Raw genomic sequence first — 25,763 nt, forward strand, 5'->3', positions numbered from 1 at the left:
ATGTTTTCATCTTCCTAAACTGGAACTCTGTCCCCGGTCCCTGTCCTGAGCCCCTGGCAACCACTGTTTTGCTTTCTATCTCTGAATTTGGCTCCTCTAGAGACCTCATGTAGGTGAAATCACACAATATTTGTCCTTTTATGGCTGGCTTGTTTCAGTTAGCATTATGTCTTTTTTAATCATCCTGTTAGAAGAGTTCTAATTTTAATTGTATGCAGACTGTTTTCTGGGTCTTACAATCATGTGTGGTTATAGAATTAAGATGTTTAGTTAATTCTGAGCTTTGATACTACATATGTCTTGCTGGGGCTTCCCCAGTGGCTCAGTGCGTAAAGAATCTGCCTGCAGTGCAGGAGATAAAGCAGATGCCGGCTCCATCCCCTGGAGGAGGAAATGGCAACCCACTGCAGTATTCCTGCCTGGGAAATCCTATGGACAGAGGAGCCTGGCGGGCTCTAGTCTGTGGGGTCACAAAGAGTCAGGCAAGTTTCTTTCTGCTTATACTCTTTCACCTCCTTCTAGTCTGCAAAGGTGGAACAGTTGCAAATTTATAAAGAACAATAGATATTTAATTTAATTATATTTTTGGCTATTTAATACAGATTATTTTAATTAAACAAGAATATTCAAAGATTGTATTGTGTACCGTAGAATTCAGCAGGGGTGTGAGTGGGAGCTGGCTGCCCTGACCAAGAGTGAAGGGCCCTCTTTCTGAGATTAGCAGCCCAGAGGAGGTGCTCTTTTCTGATTCATACCAAGGCACTGTTGGCACCATTGGTAGCCCTGTCTGTCCCCTCGACTGAGGGGCAGCCACTGCTTTCAGGTTTTTAAACCAGGTTGGAATCAAGGTTTCATAATGTATTTGTTGACCTTTTTAGCTTCTTGATCTAGTATAGTTCCCTCTTACTTTTTTTTTTTGTTACAGATATTCCCCCCTATAATTTTTGAACATAAAAAGTTGAAAAACTGTAAAATGAATACCCAATATCCACCACCTAGTTTATTATCTGATATTCTGCTGTAAGGAATATTTTGCTATTTTCCTCCACTTGCTTGTTTTTTAAATTACTGTAGACATAGAGGTTTTGTATAAGTGGTGTTTTATAATTAGTTTTTTTTTATAATTACATAAATAATTTATAATTATTTTTCTTTTTGATAGTGGATTATCCTAAATTTGACCAGTAGGAGCTCTTAAATTAATAAACTTTATTTTTAGAGCAGTTTTAAAGTCATGACAAAATTGAACAGAAATGACTACAGTTTTACAGTGAAAACTATCTCCTAGACGTCCACTAAACTAAAAAATAACTAATTTTTTTTAATGTACCTTTTTAGTTCTTGGAATGAAAACATACTTTTTTTCAGAGCAAATATAATTTTGGATTTTTAATGAAGTAATGTTAAGTAAAAAATACTTTTCATTGTTGTCTTCAGGGGGTTAATGATCACCTTTAATTAAAAATTATTCTATTGAATTTTCCTCTTTGTTAATTTTTCTCCTCTTTGTTATTCTCCTGGTTCATAGTTTCACTGATGTTCTGATAAATGTTATTCTGCATTATTCCATATAGTAATTTCCTTTTTTAAAATTATGCTCTACATCCTGAAACCCTAAAGTTAAAAGTTTGGAATCAGGGATTATAAATAGATTCATGATGCTTGAAACATATTTCCAAATAGCTTTCCAGTGGTCCGTGCTCACTCGCTCAGTTGTGTCTGATTCTTTTAGTTTTAAAGTAACCCTTTGGAGAAGGCAATGGCACCCCACTCCAGTACTCTTGCCTGGAAAATCCCATGGGCGGAGGAGCCTGGTAGGCTGCAGTCCACGGGGTCACAAAGAGTTGGGCACGACTGAGCGACTTCACTTTCACTTTTCACCTTCATGCATTGGAGAAGGAAATGGCAACCCACTCCAGTGTTCTTGCCTGGAGAATCCCAGGGACGGCGGAGCCTGGTGGGCTGCCGTCTTTGGGGTCTCACAGAGTCGGACACGACTGAAGTGACTTAGCAGCAGCAAAGTAACCCTTTAGAAATTTAGTATGCTTTAATGTTTCCCTCTCATTCTGTAGATGAATATATTGTTTTCTAAATACCTACAAGGTTAGTTGTCTGCAGTATCAGTAAAACGTGATCAGATTGACAGATCCTGTGACAATTCTGTCCTCCTTCCTCCTGAGTCTCGCACACATCCTTTTCTCTTGGGACTTATCAACTCTGTCCCTAATGCAAAGTCTTACGAATTCCAGAGGAAAGGGAATGTTCAGTAATTGTATTGAATACTTTCAAACCTACAGTCTGATTTATATATATATATATATATAATTTGTTAGTTTATTTTTTATTGTACTGGGTCTTTGTTGCTGCATAGGGACTTCCTCTAGTTGTGACAAGCGGAGGCTACTCTTCGTTGCAGTGCTTGGGCTTCTCATTGCAGTTACTTCTCGTTGCGGAGCACAGGCTCTCTGGTGCTCAGACTTCAGTAGTTGAGGCGCATGGACTTAGCTGCCCTATGGCACGTGCAGTCTTCCCGGACCAGGGATCACACACGTACACCCTGCATTGGCAGGCAGATTCTTACCCACCGTACTACCAGGGAAGTCCTACTGTTTGATTTTCCTGACTCAGTTTTCCTTTTGTCCCTGGACTTTTGAGACTGAATTGTTAATTCTCATAACTAACTTAAGTGTTGTTAATGTAGGGCTGAAAGGAGGCCCAGAGCAGAGTAGAGCGGGCTGATATTTTGTGGGGCTGACTCACAGAATGTTGATTCTGTGTCCAGTCTTTGTCACCTTTAATTGTAACCAGCTGGTCATTTTAGCAGGAGAAGCCTGTTAGCCAGAGAGCTTCCTGTGATAGTAACCTGCTCTCTTTAACTAGGACTTTACTCACATATGATGCAACTTAAATTGGATCAAGGCAGCAACAACTACTAAAGAACAAAAGCTAGAAATATTAGCCTGGCTTACTTAGTGGGAATGCTTTCTCAAAACCCTTTAGCTTGTCAAGTCAGATCAAGCATGGAATAATATCAATAGGTGGGCAGATCTGAGTTCTGACAAGCCTCCTGCTGCCTTTGCCTCAGGCTGTAAATATTAATGTATTTGGTTGTAGCATAAATCTGTAGAAAGGAAACCCTGTTCTTAATTATCTGTGCCACTGAATATCATTTAATTCCAGGAAAGTTGTGTTTGTGAGGGTAGAGGAGACTTTAAAATGGAAATGAATTTTGACAGTTCAAAGTGAGAGCCTCTGATACCCAACTGGTGGAATTCCACATCTTGCATCATGTTGATATGAGAAGTTTTTCATAGTGTTGAAAATACAAAATGAATTGAGATGGTTCTCAATTTTCTTTTCTAAGAAAAGAACCTCTAAAATAGGTTTAGAAAATGCATTTAAAAATGTATAAAAATAGAAATTTTTAAAGGATGAGATTTTAAAAACTAGAAACAGGAGTTTTAATGCTTTCTTCCAAGATCATCTTGCATACACCCCATTTTAGCCACCTGGCTTCATTCATGCATGGCTGTTCTATCAAAGAAGATTCTTGTTTATTTGACCTTTTTATCCTTCCCCAGATTCCTAGCTTTTGCCCGTTTATTGGCCTTTGATAGCCGCACTTATCTGAACATTACAAACAAGTAAGGTTGAAATGGAGGAGCTCTTCCACACCTGGTTTATAATATGTCCAGGTGTGCATGAGAAAGGGATTGTTTGGAACTCCATGCCTTTCTCCACAAATACTGAGTTCTTCATGGTGACTGAGTCTCAGCTACCCTTCAGAGATTGTATAACCTGTGGTGCTCATCAGTTTGTACTGGAACAAAGAGTCACCACCAGTGACCATGGTTTTAAAGGGAAATGTGCTCAGAATTCTTGAGGAGGGTGTCTCCCTTTGCTACTGCTGTAATATGAGAAAGGGGTTTTTCCTCTCAAGCCTTCTGGTGTATGTTCCAGAGAATAGGTGTGGTGATAGGAAGAGAGCTTATCAAGAAGGTGCATGTGGGGTTCCTGCAAGTGATGATGAAGAAAAGGTTGAGGGGTGCTTGACCGGTCCTGGAGCAGGAGAAGGAGGGCACATTGCCGTTGGGCCAGTGCTGAGGGTCCTGAGGGGGTTTGCACAAGAGGCACGCCTCCCCAGTTTTCAGTCCCTGAACACTGGCGCCTGGTGAGAAGAGGAGCGGGAGGTGAGCACTTTCTCTCTGACTTCTTTCTGCTGGACCTGTCTTAATTAGAGGCTGTATTCCTGACACTGGACGGGAGAAGACCTGGGGAGAGTCATGGTGGGGCGCCTTCAAGGCAGTCTGCAGGAGAAAGGAAGAAAGCCGGAGTGGAGGGAAAGCCCCGCTTGCCCTCTGACTGGGCAGCTTTCTTGCTCCTGAAGTGGCTCATGCCGCACACCCCAGCTGTCCTTGTCACTGTGGAATATCCAAAGAGCACAGAGTGTTGCTGCCTTTGGTTTTTATAGGCTGAAGGGCTTTGCTAGTTTAATTTGTAAATCTGGGCAGTGATACATCTTATGGGTTATTTTATTCTCTTTATCCTTGCTTTTGAAAGATTTCATGATAGTGATTAAAAAGACAAGGCTGTGATTTTGGAATGGAGAGAGTTTTTTCTTAAGCAAACATGGTCTGTTCCTTCAGCCATACAGCAAACTGAGCATCCCTCAAATCGTCATGGGGATTTATTTACTATAGGGTTTAAAAAAGTATTAATGAATTAGCACGGGTCTTTTATGTTCTGTTTATTAACTCTTAGAAAACTATTTTTAATTGTGAATGTGAATACAGACTTTTCCCCCATCCCTTATTTGTTAATAGTTTTCCTGACAAATGATAGATACTTTCATCTAAATTCTCCAGTTCCATACAGTTCAACCAGTAAGAACTAACAAATTTCGAAGGAGTTTACCTTTATCGGTATGTTTATTGCTTTTCACATTAGCAAGTAAAAATAGAAATTCAGTGTAATGTCTTATTTGTTCATTTGTTTTTCTGATCTGCAAATATTTTCATTCCCTGATAGGTCAATTACAGTGTGACTAGAGATTTTATTTTCATACATTATGTTTGAATCAGTGAGCAAGTGTGGCATTTGGAAGCAGAGTGACAGTAATATCATTTATTTTTACAGACTTTGTAATTTTCTTCTGGAAAATCCAGATTATCCAAAGAGAGAAGACAGAGTCCTTATGAATCCCAGTAGCAGCCTGCTCGCCAGCCAAGATGAGATGAAGGCAAGTGGTGCTCTTGCTTTGCAGTATCTACTTGGAAATTCTCTCCTCTTTTCATCATTTTTAAGGGAATAAAGTGCTTTGTCAAGATGCATTTTTTTAAGACTATCCAGGAAAGTAGGTTTTTCAGAATACATATTTTAGTGGGATTTCCCCCTCTGAGTCACCTTGAGTTCTGTATTTGACTTCTTTCGTTGTAATTTCATCTTCCCTTGAAAGTGGGAAGATGGAATTTAATTCCCTACAAAGAATTAAATCCTCCATATCGTTAATGCTACAAAGCAAGTTCCTAACATGAATCAAGAATTGGCCAGGACTCTTTGTATCATCTTAGGGTTTAACATTTTATTAAGAAATTTTCAAACACACAGTGAAGCCAGAAGAACTTTCTATTGATTTCCTGTATACACACCAGCCAGTACTATTAAAAGTTAACGTTTTACTATGTCCAATTTGTCCCATATCCATCCCTCTGTCCATCAGCGCATCCCTCTTATATTTTATTATAACTCACTTCAGAGCAAATTGCAAAAACATCAGTACTCTGCCGCATAAATACTTCAGCATGCAGATTGTTGCCTAGAGTTTAATATCTGTTTTTCTTTTTGAGTAAGATTTATATACAGTGCATACACCTGTGTAACCAAATCCTGTGTCAAGATATAAACAGTTTGGTTTTTAAAAATCTTAATCATTGTCTTCATGTGTGGTCCAGACCAGCATTTAGTATGTTCAGTGGTTAAAGGAAAGTATAGTTCAGAACTGCTTCACTGGTCTCTATTGCACCATCCTTCCACTTCCCACAAATTCTTTTTGACTGTTTCTTTCATGTATGGTTATTACTCATTTTATTGCTCTTCATTTTATTGCACTTTACAGACGTTACAGTTTTTGTTTTCACAGATTGAAGGTTTGTGGCAACCCTGCCTTGAGCAAATCTGTCAGTGCCATTTTCCCAACAACTTTTGTTCACTTCATATCTCTGTTACATTTTGGTAATTCTCACGATATTTCTGACTTTTTTATTATTATTACATTTGTTATGATAATCTGTGATCAGTGACCTTTGATGTTACTATTGCAAAAATATTGATTTGCTGAAAGCTCCAATAATGGTTAGCATTTTTCAGCAATAAATTATAGAATTAATTGAGATATGTGCTTTTTTTTTTTTTAAGACATACACTGTTGCACACTTACTAGACTACAGTATGGTGTAATTTTAACTTTTCTAAAAGTTGGGAAACCAAACAATTTGTGTGACTTGCTTTATTGTGATACTAACTTCATTGCAGTGGCCTGAGACCAAACCTCCAGTATTCCTGAAGTATGTCTGTATTTTGTAGCTGGGGGAAAACAACCTCAGTTTTTTCTAAACATTTTGTGAAAAGAAAATGGCTAAAAACTTGTGTTCAAACCCCCGACTATACTTTTTCATAGTTCCAACTAGCAAAACTAGTCTCCAGACTCCAGACAGTTTGTTTAACCTCTCTGAACATCATTTCTTCATCTTTGCTCAGGGCTGGTATCCTCCTTTAGAGTAATTAGTACAAGTCAGATTATTCTGTTCTTCAGTAAGTAATTCTTCAAATGATTTCCCTCTAGAAATACAGTCTGGCCACTAATGTTGTGCCTCTCTCTCGTTTCAGTTGCCTACAGTAGACTTTTTTGACTATTCTAAATTAGCTCCTCTTGACCAGCACTGCTTCATCCAAGCTGCCGACCTCCTGATGGCCGACTTCAAAATGCTTAGCAGTCAGGACATCAAGTGGGCCCTGCACGAGCTCAAAGGACACTATGCAATCACCCGAAAGGTGCTCTCCTTGGTCTTCTGGTGGGGCACACCTCTTGACTGCTTCTTCCCGTGATAACAGGATGAAGAGTTCAGCTTGCAGAAGTTGGGCTGGTTTATGATGGCAAAGAGCTAAGGAGTTTGTCAGGGTGAATATATGTAGACAAAGGGTTTGCTGATCAGAAAGAACTGAATGAAAAGAAACACAGATTCGAAGCAGGAAAGTTCTGGTATGACCATAAGGACATGAATTTCCCCATGGAATGTGGAATGGAAGCGTGTGTTCCCCTGCTGTTCCTCCCTGGTGTGCTTTCTGTCTTGGGACTAGTCCCATGACCCTCCCCGAGATGCCTCAGTTACCAGTTAACGTGAGGCAGAGTGTAAAGGGCCGGGAGCCCAGCACTGCCCAGGGAGTGGCGGTTTGCTTCAGAAGAGAGTGGGCAACTCCTGAAAGCTCTCAAGGTTTTCTTTCTTTCTTTCTGGACTCTAAATAAAGATTCCACTTAAGGGCCTCTGTTCCAGATCTTAGAAAGGTGCTGTTCGCTAGTGAGTAGCAGACATGCTCCATTTAGTGCAGCCCACTGTACAGGCCCTTTGACGACAGCCAGGACGGAAGAGCAGCACCGGCAGGTCCTTGACCTGTTCCTCGTCTCTCCTGCCTTTAAACCGGTTTCTCTTGCTGAAGTTCTGGTGACTCTTAGCAAACAGTGTGCTTTTCTTTCCAGAAGACAAGCAAATGTGGAGTTACTTTACTTGTTAAAACACCCACTGGGTCTTAACCTGAAAGAAGGTGAACATCAGTGAATGTGCTGAGTCTAGGCCCCTTCCACCTCTACCTTGATAAGATCCAGGCATCTGTCAGCAAACTCCTAATTACAGGTTCATTTTAGTTAAAAATACTCTGAAGGGATCACAGAAATAATGCCTTCTATTTCTGATAGATAATGCCTTCTCATTTCCCCTGCTAAAGAGGGAATGTCGGTACTGTCATTCAAAAATGAATACGCTTCCCCCCTCCAAATTAATGACCTTGAGAAAGAAGGGGCTCTTTCATCTTTAGGGCCCTGTGTGGCATCTTTATTGATCCTGTGGTGCCTTACACATTTTCTGAGCTCCCAGGAAGCCCAGATGAAAAGCAAAAGCGTAGCAGCAGGAGACAGCTCCCCGTGGTCTGGAGGTGGGATGGTCCTCATTAGAAATGTCCCTGCCTACATCCTGAGGTCAGTAAAAGTGACTTCGCTAGCAGATGCTTCTCCACACTGAAGGTCTGATCATCCCCCAGCTTGTCGTTACTTGGGTGGAGATTGGAGAGTTTTATGGCTCATTTCTTGTTCATAGCTTCCATATCCTTTTCCTCATTTGTCTGGCCCTTTATATTTTTTGTGGTGTCTGTTTGGGCGGTTAATCTAAGATTTTACAGGATTTTGAAGAGATGAGTTGGGCTACTTGAATGAACATCAGGTATTTAAGGGGAAATAATGTTTGACAAAAGCTAAAATCTGATGTGCCCTTTTAGAATGTCTCCCTGTTGTACACACAGGGTGCACAAGACTTGTGCCTTGGTGGAGGTCATACTCAGATGGGCAGGGAGGCAGAAAACACACCCTGAGGGGCTTCCTCGCCGCTGCAGTAGCTGTCCTCTCTGCACCACTCCCCAAACATGGTGACAGTTAGAGAAGGCATGCTGACTAAGGCAGGGTCAGTTCTCCACAGATTGCTGTTTTTTCCCTGTAAACATCAGACGCATACAGAAGTAGAGCTGGTATTGTGACACGCCCCTGCATACTGTCAGTCGCCTTCAGGAGTTGCCAGCTCCTGCCCAGACTTGTATTTCCACCCCTACCCGCCTACCCCTACCTGAAGTAAATTCTAGGCTTCATTTCATTTTTTTCATCCATAAAGTATTTCAGTATTAATTTTTAAAAGATAAAGGCAAAGACAAAGTATTTTAAAATCTAATCAAAATACCATTATCACACCTTAAAAATAAACATTATCAGATGTCCAGTCAGCATTCAGATTTCTCTGAATATGTCATAAATCTTGAAACAGCTTGTTTGGTCACAGAATTCCAAGTAAAATATGTTTATTGCGTGTGGCTGGTGAGTTCTTGAATCTCTTAATCTGCAAGCTCTCTTTGTCCTTTGTTTTACCTTACTGCTTATTTGTTTGGGTTTTATCTTACAGGCTTCCACAGTCTGAGTTTTTCTGACTGCACCCCTGCATTATAATTAAACAGTTCGTCTGTTTCCTATAAATTGGTTACATCCAGAATCTTAATCAAACTTAGATATGATTTCTCGCTTGTATTTTAATTCTAGTTCTGCCACTTGATGGTCTTAAACTTGCAGAACTTCATGCCCGCTGCTTTCTCCATGCCTGCCTTGTGACTGTCATCTTGGGATTTCCTTCACCTTGCCTTTTGACAAAGATAAATTTTCTTTACTTTGTTGAGTTCACCAAAAAGTTCATTCAGGTATTCATGTACCATCTTACGGAAAAGCATGAACCACCTCTTTGGCCAGCCCAGAGATCCTGACCACTCTCTGTGTCTTGCTTTACACACTCACACTTGACTGATGGTTGGAGTAGATTGAAAAGTTCCCCTCCTGCCACAGGTGTGACTACCTCTTTCTTTCAGGCAGTTTGCCGAGTGCCTGCCATCGGTCACACGTTGGGAATGTCACAGTGGACATACGGGTTTCTTCCCTCATAAACTTAATGCTGGTGGACAGGGCCATCTTGTTTAACCCATCCTTTAACTTCTGTTGTGTGAGGTGGTCATCCTCAGGGTCTTACCCAGGCTTCTTAGGTTTCTCCCTCCGTGTACTTGAATGGTCACCTTTATCTCCATACAGGTAACATATCTCTGTCTCTGGACTTGACCTTTCCACCAGGCTCCACAGAGGAGTCTCTGTGTACTTCTCAGCTTTTACGTCGTCAGATGCCAGTTGTCGTGTTTTTAGGTCATCCCTTAAAGGAAGTTTGGCCGCTGTCACAGATGCCCTGAAAATTGTAACCAGCCTGAATCCTTGATTGTTAAAACTAATACTTTGGGAATTTGATTTGCGAGTTACCTCATTTATAAAATGCAAGTCATAGTAACTTGTCTTGTTCCTTCTCCTGGGTTTTAGAGAATAGCCTTGGTTGAAGGGCGGGGTATTTGCCTGTAGATAAAATGTATGAATTAGTCTTGCAGTTGAGTACAGACATTGGTGCCTAAGAATTTGTGGGGAATACCTTGTATAGTGGGAATTCCAAAAAGAAAGGAAGCGAGGGAGGAGGCACTCTAGCTGTGGAGGACACTGATCAGGGATGTAGAGAGGTGGCAAGATAACTCGGTGGAGTTGCACTGAGTCTGACTGAGGACACAGTGACGCCAAAGAGAGGAGCTGTAGTTCCAAAACTGGCCTGAGTCCTGTCCTCGCTTTAATTAAGGTTTGCCCTTCTCTGTAGCCTTGCTTCCCTCTACTGTGAAATAAATAATAACCTCCCTTAGAGGATTGTGGTGAGAATTAAATGGGCTTAAGTTAAGGACTTGAAAGGGCTGCATGCAGTGCCTAGCTTATAGGAGGTGCATACAGCAAATGTCAATTCCCTTTTGATTCCCACACTGAGGAGCTTTGAAAAGGAAGGGAGATAGGAGTTAGGTTAAGATGCAGGGCTGATCCTCTCTCTTAAAATACTTGTTTTGTTACCATTTTACCACAGGGATGCATAGCTGTTTAAGATAAACAGGTTCAGAATGTGATGTATTAGCAACATTCCTGTAACACATGCACATCCCTGTAACCTTTTATTTACCAAATAAGTGTTAGATCCAGATTGTGCCGTTGCTGAAGGTGCACTATGAGCTGTTGTAACAGTCCCTGTCCTAGAGGCTCCGAGTTCAGGGGAGGAAATAACATGAAACAGATAACAAATAAGTATGTAATTACAACTGGGACAACTATTCCGAAAGAGTATATAACTAGAGGGTGGTCTGAGAGGCTCCAGGAAGGCCTCTCTGAAGCAAGTGACATTTAATCACACCCCTAAGTGTTGCATAAGCAGGAGGTCAGTCAGGAGGAAGGGCAGGGCGTGAAAGACAGGGGTGTCATTTCCTGGGATGAGGGTTCCCATAGGAGAGCTAATTTGGAGGGAAAGATAGTGAATTCTGTCCGGGAAGTGCTGAACTGCCAGCATGCTGCTGGGTGGGCCTCAGATATCTGAGTAAAAACAATTCATTGAGTGGCTGAATGGACCAAAACTGGGGGAAATAACGGACTGGAGAAGGGATTTTGAGATTCTTCAGCATATAGAAAGTGACCTCACCAGCCTGGACAAGGTGCACCTGAAGAGACTGTCAGGTGAGAAGAGAGCCAGGGCTGCCTGGAAGACTCCCCATGTGGAAACACGAGGCAGAGGGGCGGGCCGCGAGGAGGTGGTCAGGAGAGCGGGGCAGGCCGCGTGGCATCACCGCTGGGCTCCAGGGGGGCGAGGGCCGAAGCCGAGGTCCTGGACTGGGCCCTGTGTTAGGGAGGTGAGCAAGTGAAGAGGTGCGGTAGAGGCCAAGGCAGAGGGGGCTGGCGCTCCTGGGAGGCGAGGTGATGTCATGTGCAGATGGCTTTTTGATAAGCTTGGCTACAAACAAGGGGAGAAAGCAGAGCTGGTAGTTGGAAGAGGAAAGAGGTCTGAGAGGAAAGGTTTTCTTTTAAGATAGCAGAGACTTGATCACCTTTAAATGCCAATTGGAAAGATAAGAGGGAGAAGCTAAAGCTGTGGAAGAGAAGGGAGTATCTCTGGCATAAGCATTTTGCACTCCAGTGTTCAGTACAAAGTGGGGAAGTGAGTGAAAGCAGCAAGAACGTGGAGGAAATGGAGGCCGGATTGTTGCCCAGAGATGCACCAGGTAATGTGGTGCCTGTGACATGGGACTTGTAGCCATTTGTTACGTGGTTTAACCTGTGCTTACTCATGGACACCGTCCGTAGCTTGTTGGCTCACGCACCTCTTTATCAGTCAGCACCTTGGTTCTGCCAGTACAGCAGTTGTTGAAAGAGAAAATGAAGTCACGAAATGCTACCTGCTTACTTTGCCACTACCTTTTCTGGTAAGCCATATAGGGAAGGTAGCTGAAACTGAGTCACAACGAGATTTGGGATTGCCTGTGTTTCACGTATTCTTGTGTCCCATTTACAGCAGTAACCTTTCCCTTTCTCAATTTTTAGGCCTTTTCTGACGCCATTAAAAAATGGCAGGAGCTATCGCCAGAAACCAGTGGAAAAAGAAAAAAGAGAAAAGAAATGAATCAGTATTCTTACATAGATTTCAAATTTGAACAAGGTAATGGCCAAATGTGACTGTTAACGATGGTGAGCGGCCCCCTCCCACACAACCCAGAGGGGCCTCGTGGTGTGGCTGCCTGAAGTGCCGTGTCCCGGCAGTCTGAGGAGCGTCACTGATGTGACTGCTTTGCTGGCACGGCAGTGTTCTCAGAAAGGGGCTGCGTTTGTCGTCTTCCTTCTGCTTAGGATACACCATGAAAGGAAAATTGTGTGCAGTGTTAGAGATTTGTGTGCAGGGACATTTTTAAGCTTGAGGGGAAAATGGGTCTTGAAGGTTTGACAAGAATTAACCTTATGACTGCTTGGTAAAAAGTGGACCAGTGTGTGTGTGCTTACTGCAGAGGAGTCCCGTACATACCTGAGAGGGTGGGTTCTGCACAGCAAAATCCACACAGCTCTTAGGCTGCCACTTAAACTGTTTAAAGTTCTGTTATTTATATTGATGAAATAACTGCTGAAAGCTCTTTCGAAGAGGTTACTTTGGTCTAATTCCCCTCCTCACTGCCACCCTCCCAAAGGTAAACTTGCTGAATTTTGCAACAGACTTGATCTTAGTTGCTTGTGTCCAAGAAGAGTCCACTTCAACTTTTCCTGTGGATTATTTCATAAATGTTTCCCTTTTCTCCTGTTTGTCTTTCTGTTACACCTGTAATTAATTTCATGACTTCAAGTGTGTCTAAATGGAAAATCCATGAGATAGCTATAGAGTTGGAAAGTATTTGAATTTCTGAACTCTTTAGGATCTAAAACAAAATGTCCTAAGTTCTGACTTCTGAGGTCACCAAGCTGCTCTGTGAAGCAGTGCTCTCCTGACACGATGTTGTCACAGATCTGCGGCAGAATGAAAGTGAGGACAGTGTAAAGGCAGTTTTTCATTATCTGTGTGTGTGTGTGTGTGTGTGTGTGTGTGTGTGTGTGTGTGTGTGTGTGAAGTCGCTCAGTCGTGTCCGACTCTGTGCGACCCCATGGACTGCAGCCCACCAGGCTCCTCTGTCCGTGGGATTTCTCCAGGCAAGAATACTGGAGTGGGTTGCCATTTCCTTCTTCAGGGGATCTTCCTGACCCGGGGATTGAACCCAGGTCTCCCGCACTGTGGGCAGGCACTTTACCGTTTGAGCCACCAGGCAACCCTGTTTAGACTAGGCACGCCTAACTCGGCACACTAATACACAGTCATTCAGTACTCGTTTCTGACGTTCAGTGGTGGAGAAAAGGAAGTATCACATCACAAGGTGGTCTACTCCCTTCTTGGTCAGCTGTGTCTTGTAGAAAGTTCTTCCTTTATATCACACCAGGAATGTACCTCCTGAGGTTTTCTGCCATGGTTGTAGTTCTTGCCGCTGAAAGGATTTAAAATCTGTTGCCTCTTCATCTTCCCAGTTGCCCTTCTTTCTCTCTTTCTGTAACTTGTCTTTATCTCTCTAAGAGGTTGGGTGTACAAGGCTGGACAGAGTACTCCAAATGAGGTCTGGTGTTTTGAGGCAGCAGCTGGGATTTAGGTTCTATAATTTCAGCCATACAGCCTGAGAACACCTTAACTTCTTAAAATCAAACTATGTCCCGCCACTGACTCACATTAAACCTTCATCTTCTTACCCACCTTGCTTTTTAAGTCACAGACCTCTCAGTTTTGATGCATTTGATATTTTTCACTGAACATCACCTCATTAGTTTCAGCCCATTCTTTCAGGTATACCTCTGAGTTTGTTTTTTTTTTTTTTTTTTTTTTTTTTTTTTTGATCACACTGCACAATACGTGAGATCCTAGTTCCTGGAGCAGGGATCAGACCTGTTCCTGGAGCTCGGGACCACCAAGGAAGTCCCAAGATTCTGATTCTTAACTTGGTCTTACCAAGATAATCTTTAAGGGCACTGAAAGTTTGGAAATAGAAAATACACTTGATTTACATTTATATCTATGACTTGCAGTCTTTTTTTTTAAGGGGGTTTATAAGTACATAAGCTTAGACTCATTCATTTGTTCCAGGAATCCCATTCTTTACCTTTTCAACTGTTTTCCATCCAAGCAGTACTGTTTGAGCTGTACATCAGCTGGCAAAGAGAGAGACCAGATTCTCCCTCCAGTGTCCTTTTTCATTGTATATGAGCTGACCACCACATAGCCTCTCATGAGGAGTACGGATAGAACTTGGATGTAAACGGAACATCAGTAAAAATGCAGCATGTCCCCTCTAGCAAGGCTGACAGAAAAAAGAAGATGCAAATTGGAGTTACTCTTTATAGGGTAACTTACTCTTCATAGAGGCTTTCACTGTAGACCCTACAAACATCCAAGGAGGAATATTGTGGTTATCTTTACATACGTAATTTTGACAGCCTAGATGAAATGGACCATTTCCTCAAAAAACAACCTACCAATAAACTTACTATATAAAATAGATAATTTGGATAACCGTATAGCTGTTAAGGAAATTGAATTCGCAGTTTTAAATCTTCAAAAAGATCTCCAGCCCCACTTGGTTTCACTGGAAAATTCTTCCAAAACTGCTCCTAAGCAGATGACATGATTGTAGATACATACAGCTCCAAGGAAGTTCAGTAAGGTTGCAGGGTATAAGATCAGCCTACAAAAACCAGTGTATCTTTATGCTAGCAGTGAGCATATGGACATCAAGATTTAAGTACAATACCATTTAAAGTCATTTTGAAAAAATTTAACACAGGTGTGAATCTGACAAAACATGTATGGGACTTGTGATGAGAACTACAAAACACTGAAGAAAAAAAATCAAAGAAGATATACATAAATGAAGACATGTACTATGTTCATGGGTTGAAAGACTCAATGAAGATATAAGTCCTCTCCAAATTAATACCCATGCCTAGTGTGATTTCTGTCAAAATCCCAGCAAGATTTTTTTTTTGCAGATACAAGCAAGGTATCCTAAAATTATCCTGAAGTTTATATGAAGAGGCAGGGTACTAGAATAGCTAAAATCATCTTTTAAAAGAAGAGTAAAGTGGGAGAAATCGGTCTCCTGGATTTCAGGACTTACTCCATAACTACAGTGGTTAAGACCAGGTGGCCTTGGCAGAAATATAGTCAGATAGATGGAACAGAACAGAGAACCAAAAACTGGTTTTCTAAATAGTTAATGAAAAAATGTTTTAGTTTTTTGAAAGTAGAGTGAACAAGAGGAAAGCAGAAAAATTAAAAAATGTATCAGGGTATAGAGATTACCAAAAAACAGGCTTTTGTGAGTAAATAGAAAATCTGGATGGAATGGATAGTTTTCTAGAAAAATGTACATTACTTAATCAACCAAAGAAATACAAAACCTAAATAAGACCAGTTGTAAAATCTGACATTTGTCATTTTCTTAGCTTGTGTTCTAAGTGTTATTTATTATAAATCTGGGTACTGCATTTTCAAAATAAAAAAATTTTAAAACATAAATTTGCACCTACCAGGATGGCTCAGATTAAACACTGATGAAATTGCTGGCAGAGGGCGAGTGTAAATTGGAACAAGCACGGCAGGACACTAGCTCTGTTTTCTAAAGCTGATCCAGCAGTTCTGCTCCTCCTGTGTGCTCTGCTGAACTGCAGACACAGGTATAGCAGCTCTGGATGATAACCCCAAACCATCAACCCCCCGTCCTCAGTAGGAAGCACATCATGAATTGCAGTGTATACCACACTGCTGTACGGACAGGATAGGGGAGCTCTTCCAGTTGAATCATAATGAGGGATGGCTATGGAGAGGAAGAATGTCAGAAAGTGCATGGAATGTTGGGAATGGTTAGGAGCCCAGTTTTCCCAAAAAGAACATTATGGGAAAGTCATGTAACTTAACATCCTGATAGGAATAGGTGGGGGACCAGGCCACATAAGACTGGGATGGCTGCCTGGATTCCTAGCAAAACAGTTGTCTGCATGATTCTGCATTGTCACGTATCTTCTAGGTGATAAAAAAATAGAGAAGAGGATGTTCTTTCTGGAAAATAAGCGGCGACATTGTAGGTCCTATGACCGGCGTGCCCTCCTTCCAGCTGTGCAGCAGGAGCAGGAGTTCTACGAGCAGAAAATCAAAGAGATGGCAGAGGTAGGAAGATGTGTTTGTATGTGTTTCTAGGATCTGATTTGCTGGTGGGGCTCAGCATAAAGCTGTCTTTGAAGATTTGCCTTTTCTTGTACGTGATTAATGAATAAGCCATGAAGTTTTTAAAAGGAAAACAAAGCTAGGTTTTGTAGTAATACTGACTAAAATTCATAGTTTCACAAATCAGATTTACGTTCTTTTAATTGGCACTTAGTAAACACATCTGTTTCGCCTTCTTCGCCCTCTACTGGGAGAGGAAAAAACAGATTCCATTTAGTTCTTTAATTCTTCCAAAAGTGAAAGTGAAAGTCAGTCAGTCATGTCTGACTCTGCGACCCCATGGACTATATAGTCCATTGAATTCTCCAGGCCAGAAATGTACTGTCAAATGTGCAAGTCAGCTGGAAGATACAAATTTGGTTTTTTAATACAGACAGACCTCAGAGACATTGTGGGTTCAGTTGCAGGCCAGTACAGTAAAGTGAGTATCGTAGTGAAGCTCTTCGTAAGTAAAGTGAGTATCGTAGTGAAGCTCATCGTAAGTAAAGTGAGTATCGTAGTGAAGCTCATCGTAAGTAAAGTGAGTATCGTAGTGAAGCTCATCATAAGAACGCATTGGCCTCCCAGTGTGTAGGAGAGTCATGTTTACACTGCAGTGCAGTCTAGTAAGTGTGCAGTAGCGCTGTGTCTAAAAACCAGTGTCCAAGCCTTAGTTAAGAAATGCTTTATTGCTAAAAAATGCTAACCATCATCTTTGTTTTCAGCAAGTCATAATCTTTTCGCTGGTGGGGAGGGGATGGTCTTGCCTCAGTTCTGGTGGCTTCTCACTGATGAGAGTGGTGCTTGCTGAGGGTTAAGGTAGCTGTCCACATCTCTTAAGGTGTGGCAAAATGCAGCTTGCCAAATCAGTCGATATTCTTCCTTTCATGAATGATTTCTCTGTAATGCGCTGTGCTGTTTGATCACATTCTACCCACAGCTTTAAAACTTGGAGTCAGTCGCCTCAAATCCTGCTGCTGCCTGATCAACTAAGTTTGTGCGATTTTCTAAATCCTTTGTTGTCATTTCAGCAATCTTCATAGTATCTTCACCAGTAATTTTCATCTCAAGAAACTGCTGCTTTCTTTTTTCTTTTGGTTCATCTGTAAAAGGCAGCTCCTTATACTTGAAGGTTTTATTCATGAGATTGCAGCTGTTTGATTCTAATTCTAGGTCTCTTACTGTTTATACCACATATGCAATTAATTTCTTCTTTAAAGTCAGCCATGAGAGTTGGGATCAGCTTCTTCCAAACTCCTGTTAATGTTGGTATTTTCATGTCTTCCCATAGATTACAAATTTTTTTTTATTGCACATGGAATGGTGAATCCCTTCCAGAAGTTTTCAGTTGACTTTGCCCCAGATTCATCATAGGAATCACTATGGCTTATAAACCTTACAAAATGCATTTCTTAATAAGTCTCGAAAGTTAAAAACTAACTCCTTGATCCATGAGATGCAGAACGGATTTTGTGTTAGCAGGCATGAAAACATTAATCTCGTTCCTCTGCATTAGATCTCTTAGGTGACCAGGAGCATTTCAGTGAGCAGTAATATTTTGAAAGGACTCTTTTTCTCAGCAGTAGTTCTCAGCGAGCTTAAATTATTCAGTAAACCATCTTGTAAACAGATGTGCTGTCATCCAGGCTTTGTTGTTCCATTTATAGAGCACAAGCGGAATAGAGAAAGCCTAATTCTTAAGGGCCCTAGGATTTTTGGAACAGTAAAAGGAGCACTGGCTTCAGCTTCAGGTCAACAGGTGCATTAACCCCTAACGAGAGTCAGCCTGTCCTTTGAAGCCAGGCACTGACTTCTCTCTATCAGTGAAGGTCCTTGATGGTATCTTCTTTCAATAAAAAGCTGTTTTATCTACATTTGAAAATCTATTGTTTAGTGTGGCCACCTTCATTCATGATCTCAGCTACATCTTCTGGATAACTTGTTGCAACTTCTACAACATCATGCACCCACTGCTTCATCTTGCACTTTCATGTTACAGAAATGGTGTCTTTCCTTAAACTTCATGAACCAGCCTCTGCTGACATCAGACTTTTTTTCGTCAACTTCCTTATGTCTTTCATCCGGACTTTGGTTTATGAGAATATTGTGGCTGAGAGATGGGCCACTCTTCCTTTCATTTGAATGCTTAGAGAGCATTGTAGGGTTGTTGATTAGCCTGTTTTCAGTGTTGTTGTGTCTGGGGGACGAGGGAGAGGAGTGGGGAATGCCCATCAGTGGAGCGGTCAGAACACACATGACATACGTCAAGCAAGTTCGCTGTCTTAGGGCGCAGTGTGTGGCATCCCAAAACAGTTGCAGTGGCAGCATCAAAGGTCACTGACCACCATAACAAAGACAGTAATGATAACGAAAAAGTCTAAAATATTGTGAGAATTGCTTAAAAGTGACACTGACGCATGAAGTAAACAAATTGCTGTTGGAGAAACAGCACCAGTAGGCTTGCTTTGATGCAAGTCACGAAACTTGTTTTTGTGGGGTTCTTTTTTTTCTTTTCTTTTTTTTTTTTTTTGGAGAGCACTGTCTGCAAAGTGCAATAGAATGAAGTGTGCCTGTATGTATTTTCTAGACCAGAAACTCAGATTTGGCCCATGGACCCCTGAGTTCCCCAAGACTCTTTAGGATATCTGCGAGGTCAGATCTCTTATAACCATTTTATAGTTTTTTGTTTATCTTTCCTTCTTTTATGTAAAAGCATGTGTGTGTGTATATATATATTTCGGACATTTCTTTCTTACCTAAAAGGTACACACTGTTCTTCCCTTGCCCTTTTCACTTAACAGTGCGTCCTGATGATGACTCTGCAGCAGTCCCTGGAGATTCTTCTCCTTCCTTTAAAAACCGCCTAGCGTGCCATTGTCTGCAGTACCAGAGTTGACTCAGTTGTTGCCCTTTTGCTGGACATTCAGGCTTCTTTCCAGATTTCTGCTGTTACAGATAGTACCATTATAAATAACTGTATGCATGTATCATTTCGTATTTCTGCCCCAGGGTAACTTTGGAATAGATTTCCTATAAGTGTGATTGATGAGTTAGAGTATAAATAGTTACGTCACTGTTAACATCATGCCAAATCCCCCTCCATGGTGGTTGTACTTTTTTGCATTCTCACCAGAAATGTAGAAGAGTACCTGTTTCTCACCAGCCTTACCAGCAAAGTATGTTGTCAAACTTGGTTTTTACCCATTCAGTTTTTTTGTTTACTTACATGCTATTCTACACTCAAGTGTTTTATGTCAGTCTTTTATTCCTCCTATATTTTGAGTCAGATTTAAGAATGTTTTCTCCATATATTCTAGTACTTGTAAAGTTTCCTTTTTTACATACAGCACTCTGATGCATTTTAAATTTATTATCAGTTAACTTTTTAAACTAGTAAACTATATAACTGAAGAGATGACTATTAATCATTATTTTATGTTTATGAAAGTAAATGCTAAGTGGTTTATGACATCTTGACTAAAGTTGCATCTATGTGTCTGGTTTTTTGTTCCTCAGCATGAAGACTTTTTGCTTGCCCTGCAGATGAATGAAGAACAGTATCAAAAGGTAATTGATACTTCATCTAATTAACTTATTCTGGGTATTTTCATTAGCTGTTTTTCTCATCTCACATTTCCTACGCATTTTGATGACAAATTGGTTCCCTTAACCTCTGCTGTTGACCTGCCGAGTTTGTGGTTCAACTAAGTTAAAATCAGGTATTAAACCATTGAATCCAAATTGGATTAGACTTGGAGGGAAGATAATATTGTTAGAGTTGTTTGTCTTAAACATTTCCTGGAATCTGTTAGATAGACTCATAGAGCAAAATTTAGAATTCACATGTCACCTCAGAGTTAGAAAGAAGAGATATATTTAACCTCAGGATCAGATGGATTTTGTGTGATATCAGCCATCCTCACATATTGGCCTTTTCTAACATGGTAGAAATGAACTAATGACTGGATCAGTCACTGCCCTTAATAAAAAGGGTAAGTTTACTGGTACTCACAGTACTTGAAATGCTGCTTTATATGGCTTCAGTAGTCCCTTAAGGCAAAGCTTGGACTGAGATGCAACCCCATCGCACTCTTATCTTATAACAAGATGCAAAATGCAACTTTTGAAACGTTTTAAGATAATACCCCACATGCCACTTGTTCCTGACTGTTAGCATCTGATTATAGATGTTATAATCCTGCCAATACAATGAAATTCGTGAATATGGTAACTTTATACAAAGGATGATGCCAAAGAATACCCCCCAAAAAACATGAAAATTGTACTGTCTTTAGCTGTTAATATGTAGTCATATTTGTACTGGCATCTTAAGCTAGATTTCTACAGCAGAAAACAGCTCATCATTGTTTTATGGCTTCTAGGGATTGCTTTTCACCTCGGAATGTCTTTGGGGTGGGGGAATATGAAACATGGCTGCCTCCTCTACTCGAGTGTAAGGAATTTCACATGTTTGTGCCCACCTCCAGGATGGCCAGCTGATTGAGTGCCGCTGCTGCTATGGGGAGTTCCCATTCGAGGAGCTGACGCAGTGTGCTGATGCTCACTTATTCTGCAAAGAGTGTCTCATCAGATACGCCCAAGAGGCAGTCTTTGGATCTGGAAAGGTAAGAATGGTGCAGTGTGTGCATACAGCGTCTGTGGAGACCGCATTTATAGACGTGTAAATGCCTCATGGAAATGCCTTTTCTGGGGTGAGGTGGAACTCTGCTAAGACATGATGATGTGTGTGATTCCTCTACAGCCTCTGATTTGTGTGATTATGTTAGTCCTGAGCACACTAGATTTCTTTTCAGGGAATGGTTTAATTCTTCATGCTCTCATGCCTGGCTCATAGGAGCACCAACTTCTCCTCTCCCTGTTCACAAATAAAATGAAGGATAAACACCCAAAGAGAGTCCTGCAGCCTGTATTGAATATATGAGGATGCAGATTAGTATTTTTTTAACAAAAATTTTAAAAGATTTTATACAGTTGTATTAAAATGAATAATATTTTATGCAAAATTATATTTCTCTGTGCAAAGTCAATTTCTCTTTACACCAACATAACACAACATAGAATTCAGAGTTTTGTCTTAACGAACACTCGAAAACCACAATTGCTTTTCATAAGTGCCCCACCAATAATCAAACCACTTGACATCAGTTATTCTAAAATCAGTTGTAGTTTAGTCAGGGGCTGAGTAGCAGTTACTGAGAGAGTGGATGTGATTAGCAGAATATAGGCATACTTAAAGATATTGCAAGTTGGGTTCCAGGGTGCTGCAGTATAATATATATCACAATAAAATGAGTCACACGACTGTTTAATTTCCCGGTGCACTTCAGAAGAGTCGTGTATACACTGTGCTGTCCTCTCTGGAGTGTGCAGTAGCATTGTGTCAGTCCCCGCCCCTCCTCCCACTCACCTCTGCCGTGAGAGGTTTGGACCTCCACCTTTTCCAGGAACTAGAGAGAGAGTCAGCTTGCTTATCTTGAGTACCTTCTTTTCAGACCTGAGCTATAACTTTCCTCTCTTAATCTGCTAAGCCATTTACCCATCCTCATCTACTTCCCATCTTGATATATTCTGGTTTAGGCTGGTAGAGGTCCTCAGGTGGAATCAAAGATGGACTTTGTGTTTTTATTTCATGGTTTTCTTATTTTGAGAGTGCTTTCTCAAAGAGGGGACCTTTACCATCTCGGAGTCTGGTTCTGAACCACTGTTTATTTTCTTGCCATTGAAAGATGCATTTAACCACTGAAATTTGTGTGTGTGCTTCTGAGAACTTGGGTTAAATTTTTTTCCCCTTTTTCTCCTGGCGGTGTCATTCTAGTCAGAGCTCAGCTGCATGGAGGGCAGCTGCACATGCTCATTCCCAGCCAGTGAACTGGAGAAGGTGCTTCCCCAGACCATCCTGTATAAATACTATGAGCGAAAAGCAGAGGAAGAAGTTGCAGCAGCCTACGCTGATGAGCTTGTCAGGTGAGTTCTGAGAGTCAGAGAATGTCATCTGTCAACTCGTTCCCCATTAGGAAGACTTAGACTGCCCTGGGCCCTTTTATTTTGACAGTGAAATTCTGTGGCAGAGCCCTAGCTGCAGGTTTTCTGGCATTTCTTGCTTTTGAAATAAGAGGATAATTTTATTAATGGAAAAATCTGCAATTCAGATTTTTACCTCCATTCCATGACACCTCTTAATCATCTGGCTTCTAGCTATAGTCCTTGTGCATTGAGCTAAAAGAGGTGACATGTGTAGAGTTTTCAGAAGGGTATGTTTACTGAGTGGTTTGCACTGAGGCGGGACTCAGAATGGCACCTGCATTTCCTGGTGAGAGCCAGCACAGAGAGCCTCCATCTGTGTTTTAATGAAAAGTAAGGAGTAAAGGGAGGTGTGACTCTCCAGCTGAATACTCTGTCTTAGAATGAACAGTCTGACTTCAGTGTTCTGAATAACCTCCTCCTGCTGCTCTGATTCTAGGTGCCCCTCCTGCAGCTTTCCTGCTCTCCTGGACAGTGACGTGAAGAGGTTCAGTTGTCCCAATCCTCGCTGTCGAAAGGTAGGGCGGCAAATGCCTTTTCTAGACTCACATTTGAATTTGGTATTATAGACTGCCTTAGTGGCACAGTCCCTGCTGGTCCTCTGCATGCTGATCCCTGAGAAGGATTGGAGCGCTCTCCTTTGCATGAAAGCAGATGAATTTGGTACCTTGTGAGGTGGTTGACTGTGTTTCAGAGGTGGGGGCCACCTACGGAATTTAATCACATAGCTCTGGATCCCTGGTTTATGCCATCTTCCTCAAGGGCAGATACTGTAGTGTAGAATGTGAAGGATTTTGTGTTTCCACTGTGCCAGTATTTTTCTTGCTTGCTCTCACTATCCTGTTGTGCTCAAATGCTTCTTTTCACATGTGCATTCACACATAGCCTGCCACCTTCAAAGTCCACATGGTATTTCTTTGATTAACAGAACTGGGCAACATGGTGGCATCTCTGTCACATTTCGTAGACGACTTCCTCAGCTGTTCTCATACGGACTGGTCGTGTAGTGTGAGACCAAAGCTGTCCAATCACCTTGCTGCTGAAAGTCTTTCTTCTTTGACTCCTACTTCGTGAGCTGAGAGTGTCTTGAAATTTGTCAACCGTTTATATAAGCCACTTAAAAGTTTTTAAGGAATATTGTATTGGCATCTACCTAGGCAAGTATATTTTCAGCCATTTTTCTGAAATAGAATGAGGAGAGTTGAATGTTAAAATCTCCCCCACCCCCTGCCCTTTTGGAAAGTGAAGAAATGAAAGTGTATATTGGAAAAGGAAGAAGAAGCTAGACTGACAGACTAATTACCCATTTTGTTTTCAACATTAATATTTCTGTGTAAAATCTGGATATTTTCTTACAGTTGATGTATCCATTTAGTAATTTGTTCCCATCCCAGGCTGTAGTCTCTGGCATCTTGGAACTAAGAAAACAGAGTAGCTGACTGTCCTGCATGGTCCCCGTGTGTCCACCACTAGAACACTTGGGAAGGCGGGGCCTGAGCTAGGGCACAGAGAGCAAGGAGGCAGCAGCCGCAGGAAGAGCAGGGTGGGAGTGACGTGAAAGTGAAGGTGTGGAATGTTCCGGGTCCAGGAGTTAGTCCCCTCCTGGAGGTGACTGGTACTGCGAGTGTGACGAGATGGGCTCAGGCTCATGAGCTGGGAGGGGCCGGGGCCGTGCATGCAGGCCTTCGGCACCATCCTGAGGTGGGGGCTGGGGCTGAAACAGCAGAAGTTGGTCTGGCTGTTGAGTGATCTAGGTGAGAGCTGCACATCGCTGTCACCTGCTCACCTCGGGAGTCTCCATGAATTGCTAAGCTTGAGCTAGAAATTACATTTCCTGGTATGATGCCAGATTAGACTCTGCCAGTGAAAATGTTTGTGTATGATTTGGAAGGCCAAAGACAGTTACAGGAAGGTGTCAGGGTACGTGGGAGTCTGAAACAGTGCCCCGTGAGTATCTGAGATCATCCAACCTGGGATGTCAGCAAAAGCCTCCTTCAGCTCTTAAGACCCTAGGCAGAAAAAACGAGTTTTCTGCTTCCTCTCTGTGGGAGGAACGTACACCCCCTGCTGAACTTGGAGAGTTTCTGTGGGCCAATGCAGTGTGAGTGTGGATGAGAGGTCACTTGCAGGAAGCATGGTAAAACATGCGCTTAGAAGTGATATCAGCGAGGTGATGGAATAGATAGCCCCAAACTCTCCTCCTCCCCAGAAACACTTGATTTAACAATGCATGGACCAGACCCTTGTGAGAAATCTTGAAACCAGTTACACGGCTCCTGTACTCCAGACAGCGCAGTCAGCTGGTAGGGAAATTAATGGGACTCATCCCCAGAGTCCTTCCCCCAGCACATGCGGCACACATGGAGGAAACGCCCAACTCCTCACATCCCCTTGGGGAGGTGACAAGCAGACTGGGACATACATCTGACACTCAGACTTCTCAGAGAACTTCCCCAAGGGGCTGGCTTGTACCTTTCCTGAGTCTAAGCACGGCCAGGAGGGAGCACCAGGTTTCAGATCACTGAGGACAAAGGCAGTGGTTTGGACTAGCAAACGTTAGCTCACCTTTGCCACTTTCCTTGGCTTAGTGTAGAGAGAGCAGGAGAAAACCCCAGTTCCCAGCTTCTGCTTGGAGAGGGGAAGAGTTGGAACGTGCATCCAGTGTTACAGTTTTTTGGGTTACTGCCCAGGGGACTGGTTTCTGTCTCACTTGATTCAGCCCTGACAGGGCCCTGCATACTCTAGATGCCTGGAGGCCTCTGGGAACAAAAGAAAGCTGAGAGGCTTGCTGCTGTTCCCAAAGCTCGTAGTGTCGCAGACAGAGGCCGTTACATCTCTGTGGCTTTTGCCTCGAGGGGAAACGAAAAGTGGGACATACATATCCAGCGTTCCAGGTTTTGGGGAGTGGAAAGCTCTTTACAGGGCTGGTTTCTCTCTTGCCCAACTCAGAGCACTAATGAGACCCACCATACTCTAGATGCCCAAGGGCTGCTTGCTCAGTCGCTTCAGTCATGTCTGACTCTTTGTGACCCCATGGACCATTGCCCTCCAGGCTCCTCTCTCCATGGGATTCTACAGGCAAGAATGCTGGAGAGGGTTGCCATGCCCTCTTCCAGGGGATGTTCCTGACCTAGGGATTGAACCTGCATCTCCTGAATTGCATATAGATTGTTCACCCACCGCGCCACCTGGGAAGCTCACATAAAGGCTGCTAAGAAGAAAAAGCTGGGCGTCTCACGGCAGCTCCAGAGAACCCGCAGTACT

The 25,763-nt window shown here is 42.1% G+C and overlaps 1 protein-coding gene across 11 annotated transcripts in view; it reads left to right on the forward strand.

Moving 5' to 3' along the window:
* RNF216 (ring finger protein 216) overlaps positions 1–25,763 on the forward strand; it is a 121,104-nt gene that overhangs the window by 20,830 nt on the left and 74,511 nt on the right. For 8 of the 11 annotated variants that reach the window (XM_055562116.1, XM_055562119.1, XM_055562117.1 and 5 more), the window contains 8 exons: positions 5,137–5,239; positions 6,886–7,050; positions 12,239–12,353; positions 16,282–16,421; positions 19,974–20,024; positions 20,945–21,082; positions 22,294–22,442; positions 22,939–23,017. In XM_055562116.1, the coding sequence (XP_055418091.1) occupies positions 5,137–5,239; positions 6,886–7,050; positions 12,239–12,353; positions 16,282–16,421; positions 19,974–20,024; positions 20,945–21,082; positions 22,294–22,442; positions 22,939–23,017 (940 nt within the window). Of the gene's footprint in view, positions 1–5,136; positions 5,240–6,885; positions 7,051–12,238; positions 12,354–16,281; positions 16,422–19,973; positions 20,025–20,944; positions 21,083–22,293; positions 22,443–22,938; positions 23,018–23,427; positions 23,829–25,551; positions 25,730–25,763 lie in introns of those variants that run through there. The other 3 variants (XM_055562121.1, XM_055562123.1, XM_055562124.1) reach the window with 3 other exon arrangements.

The sequence above is a fragment of the Bubalus kerabau genome, chromosome 23, assembly GCF_029407905.1.
Source record: "Bubalus kerabau isolate K-KA32 ecotype Philippines breed swamp buffalo chromosome 23, PCC_UOA_SB_1v2, whole genome shotgun sequence".
NCBI lineage: Eukaryota > Metazoa > Chordata > Mammalia > Artiodactyla > Bovidae > Bubalus > Bubalus kerabau.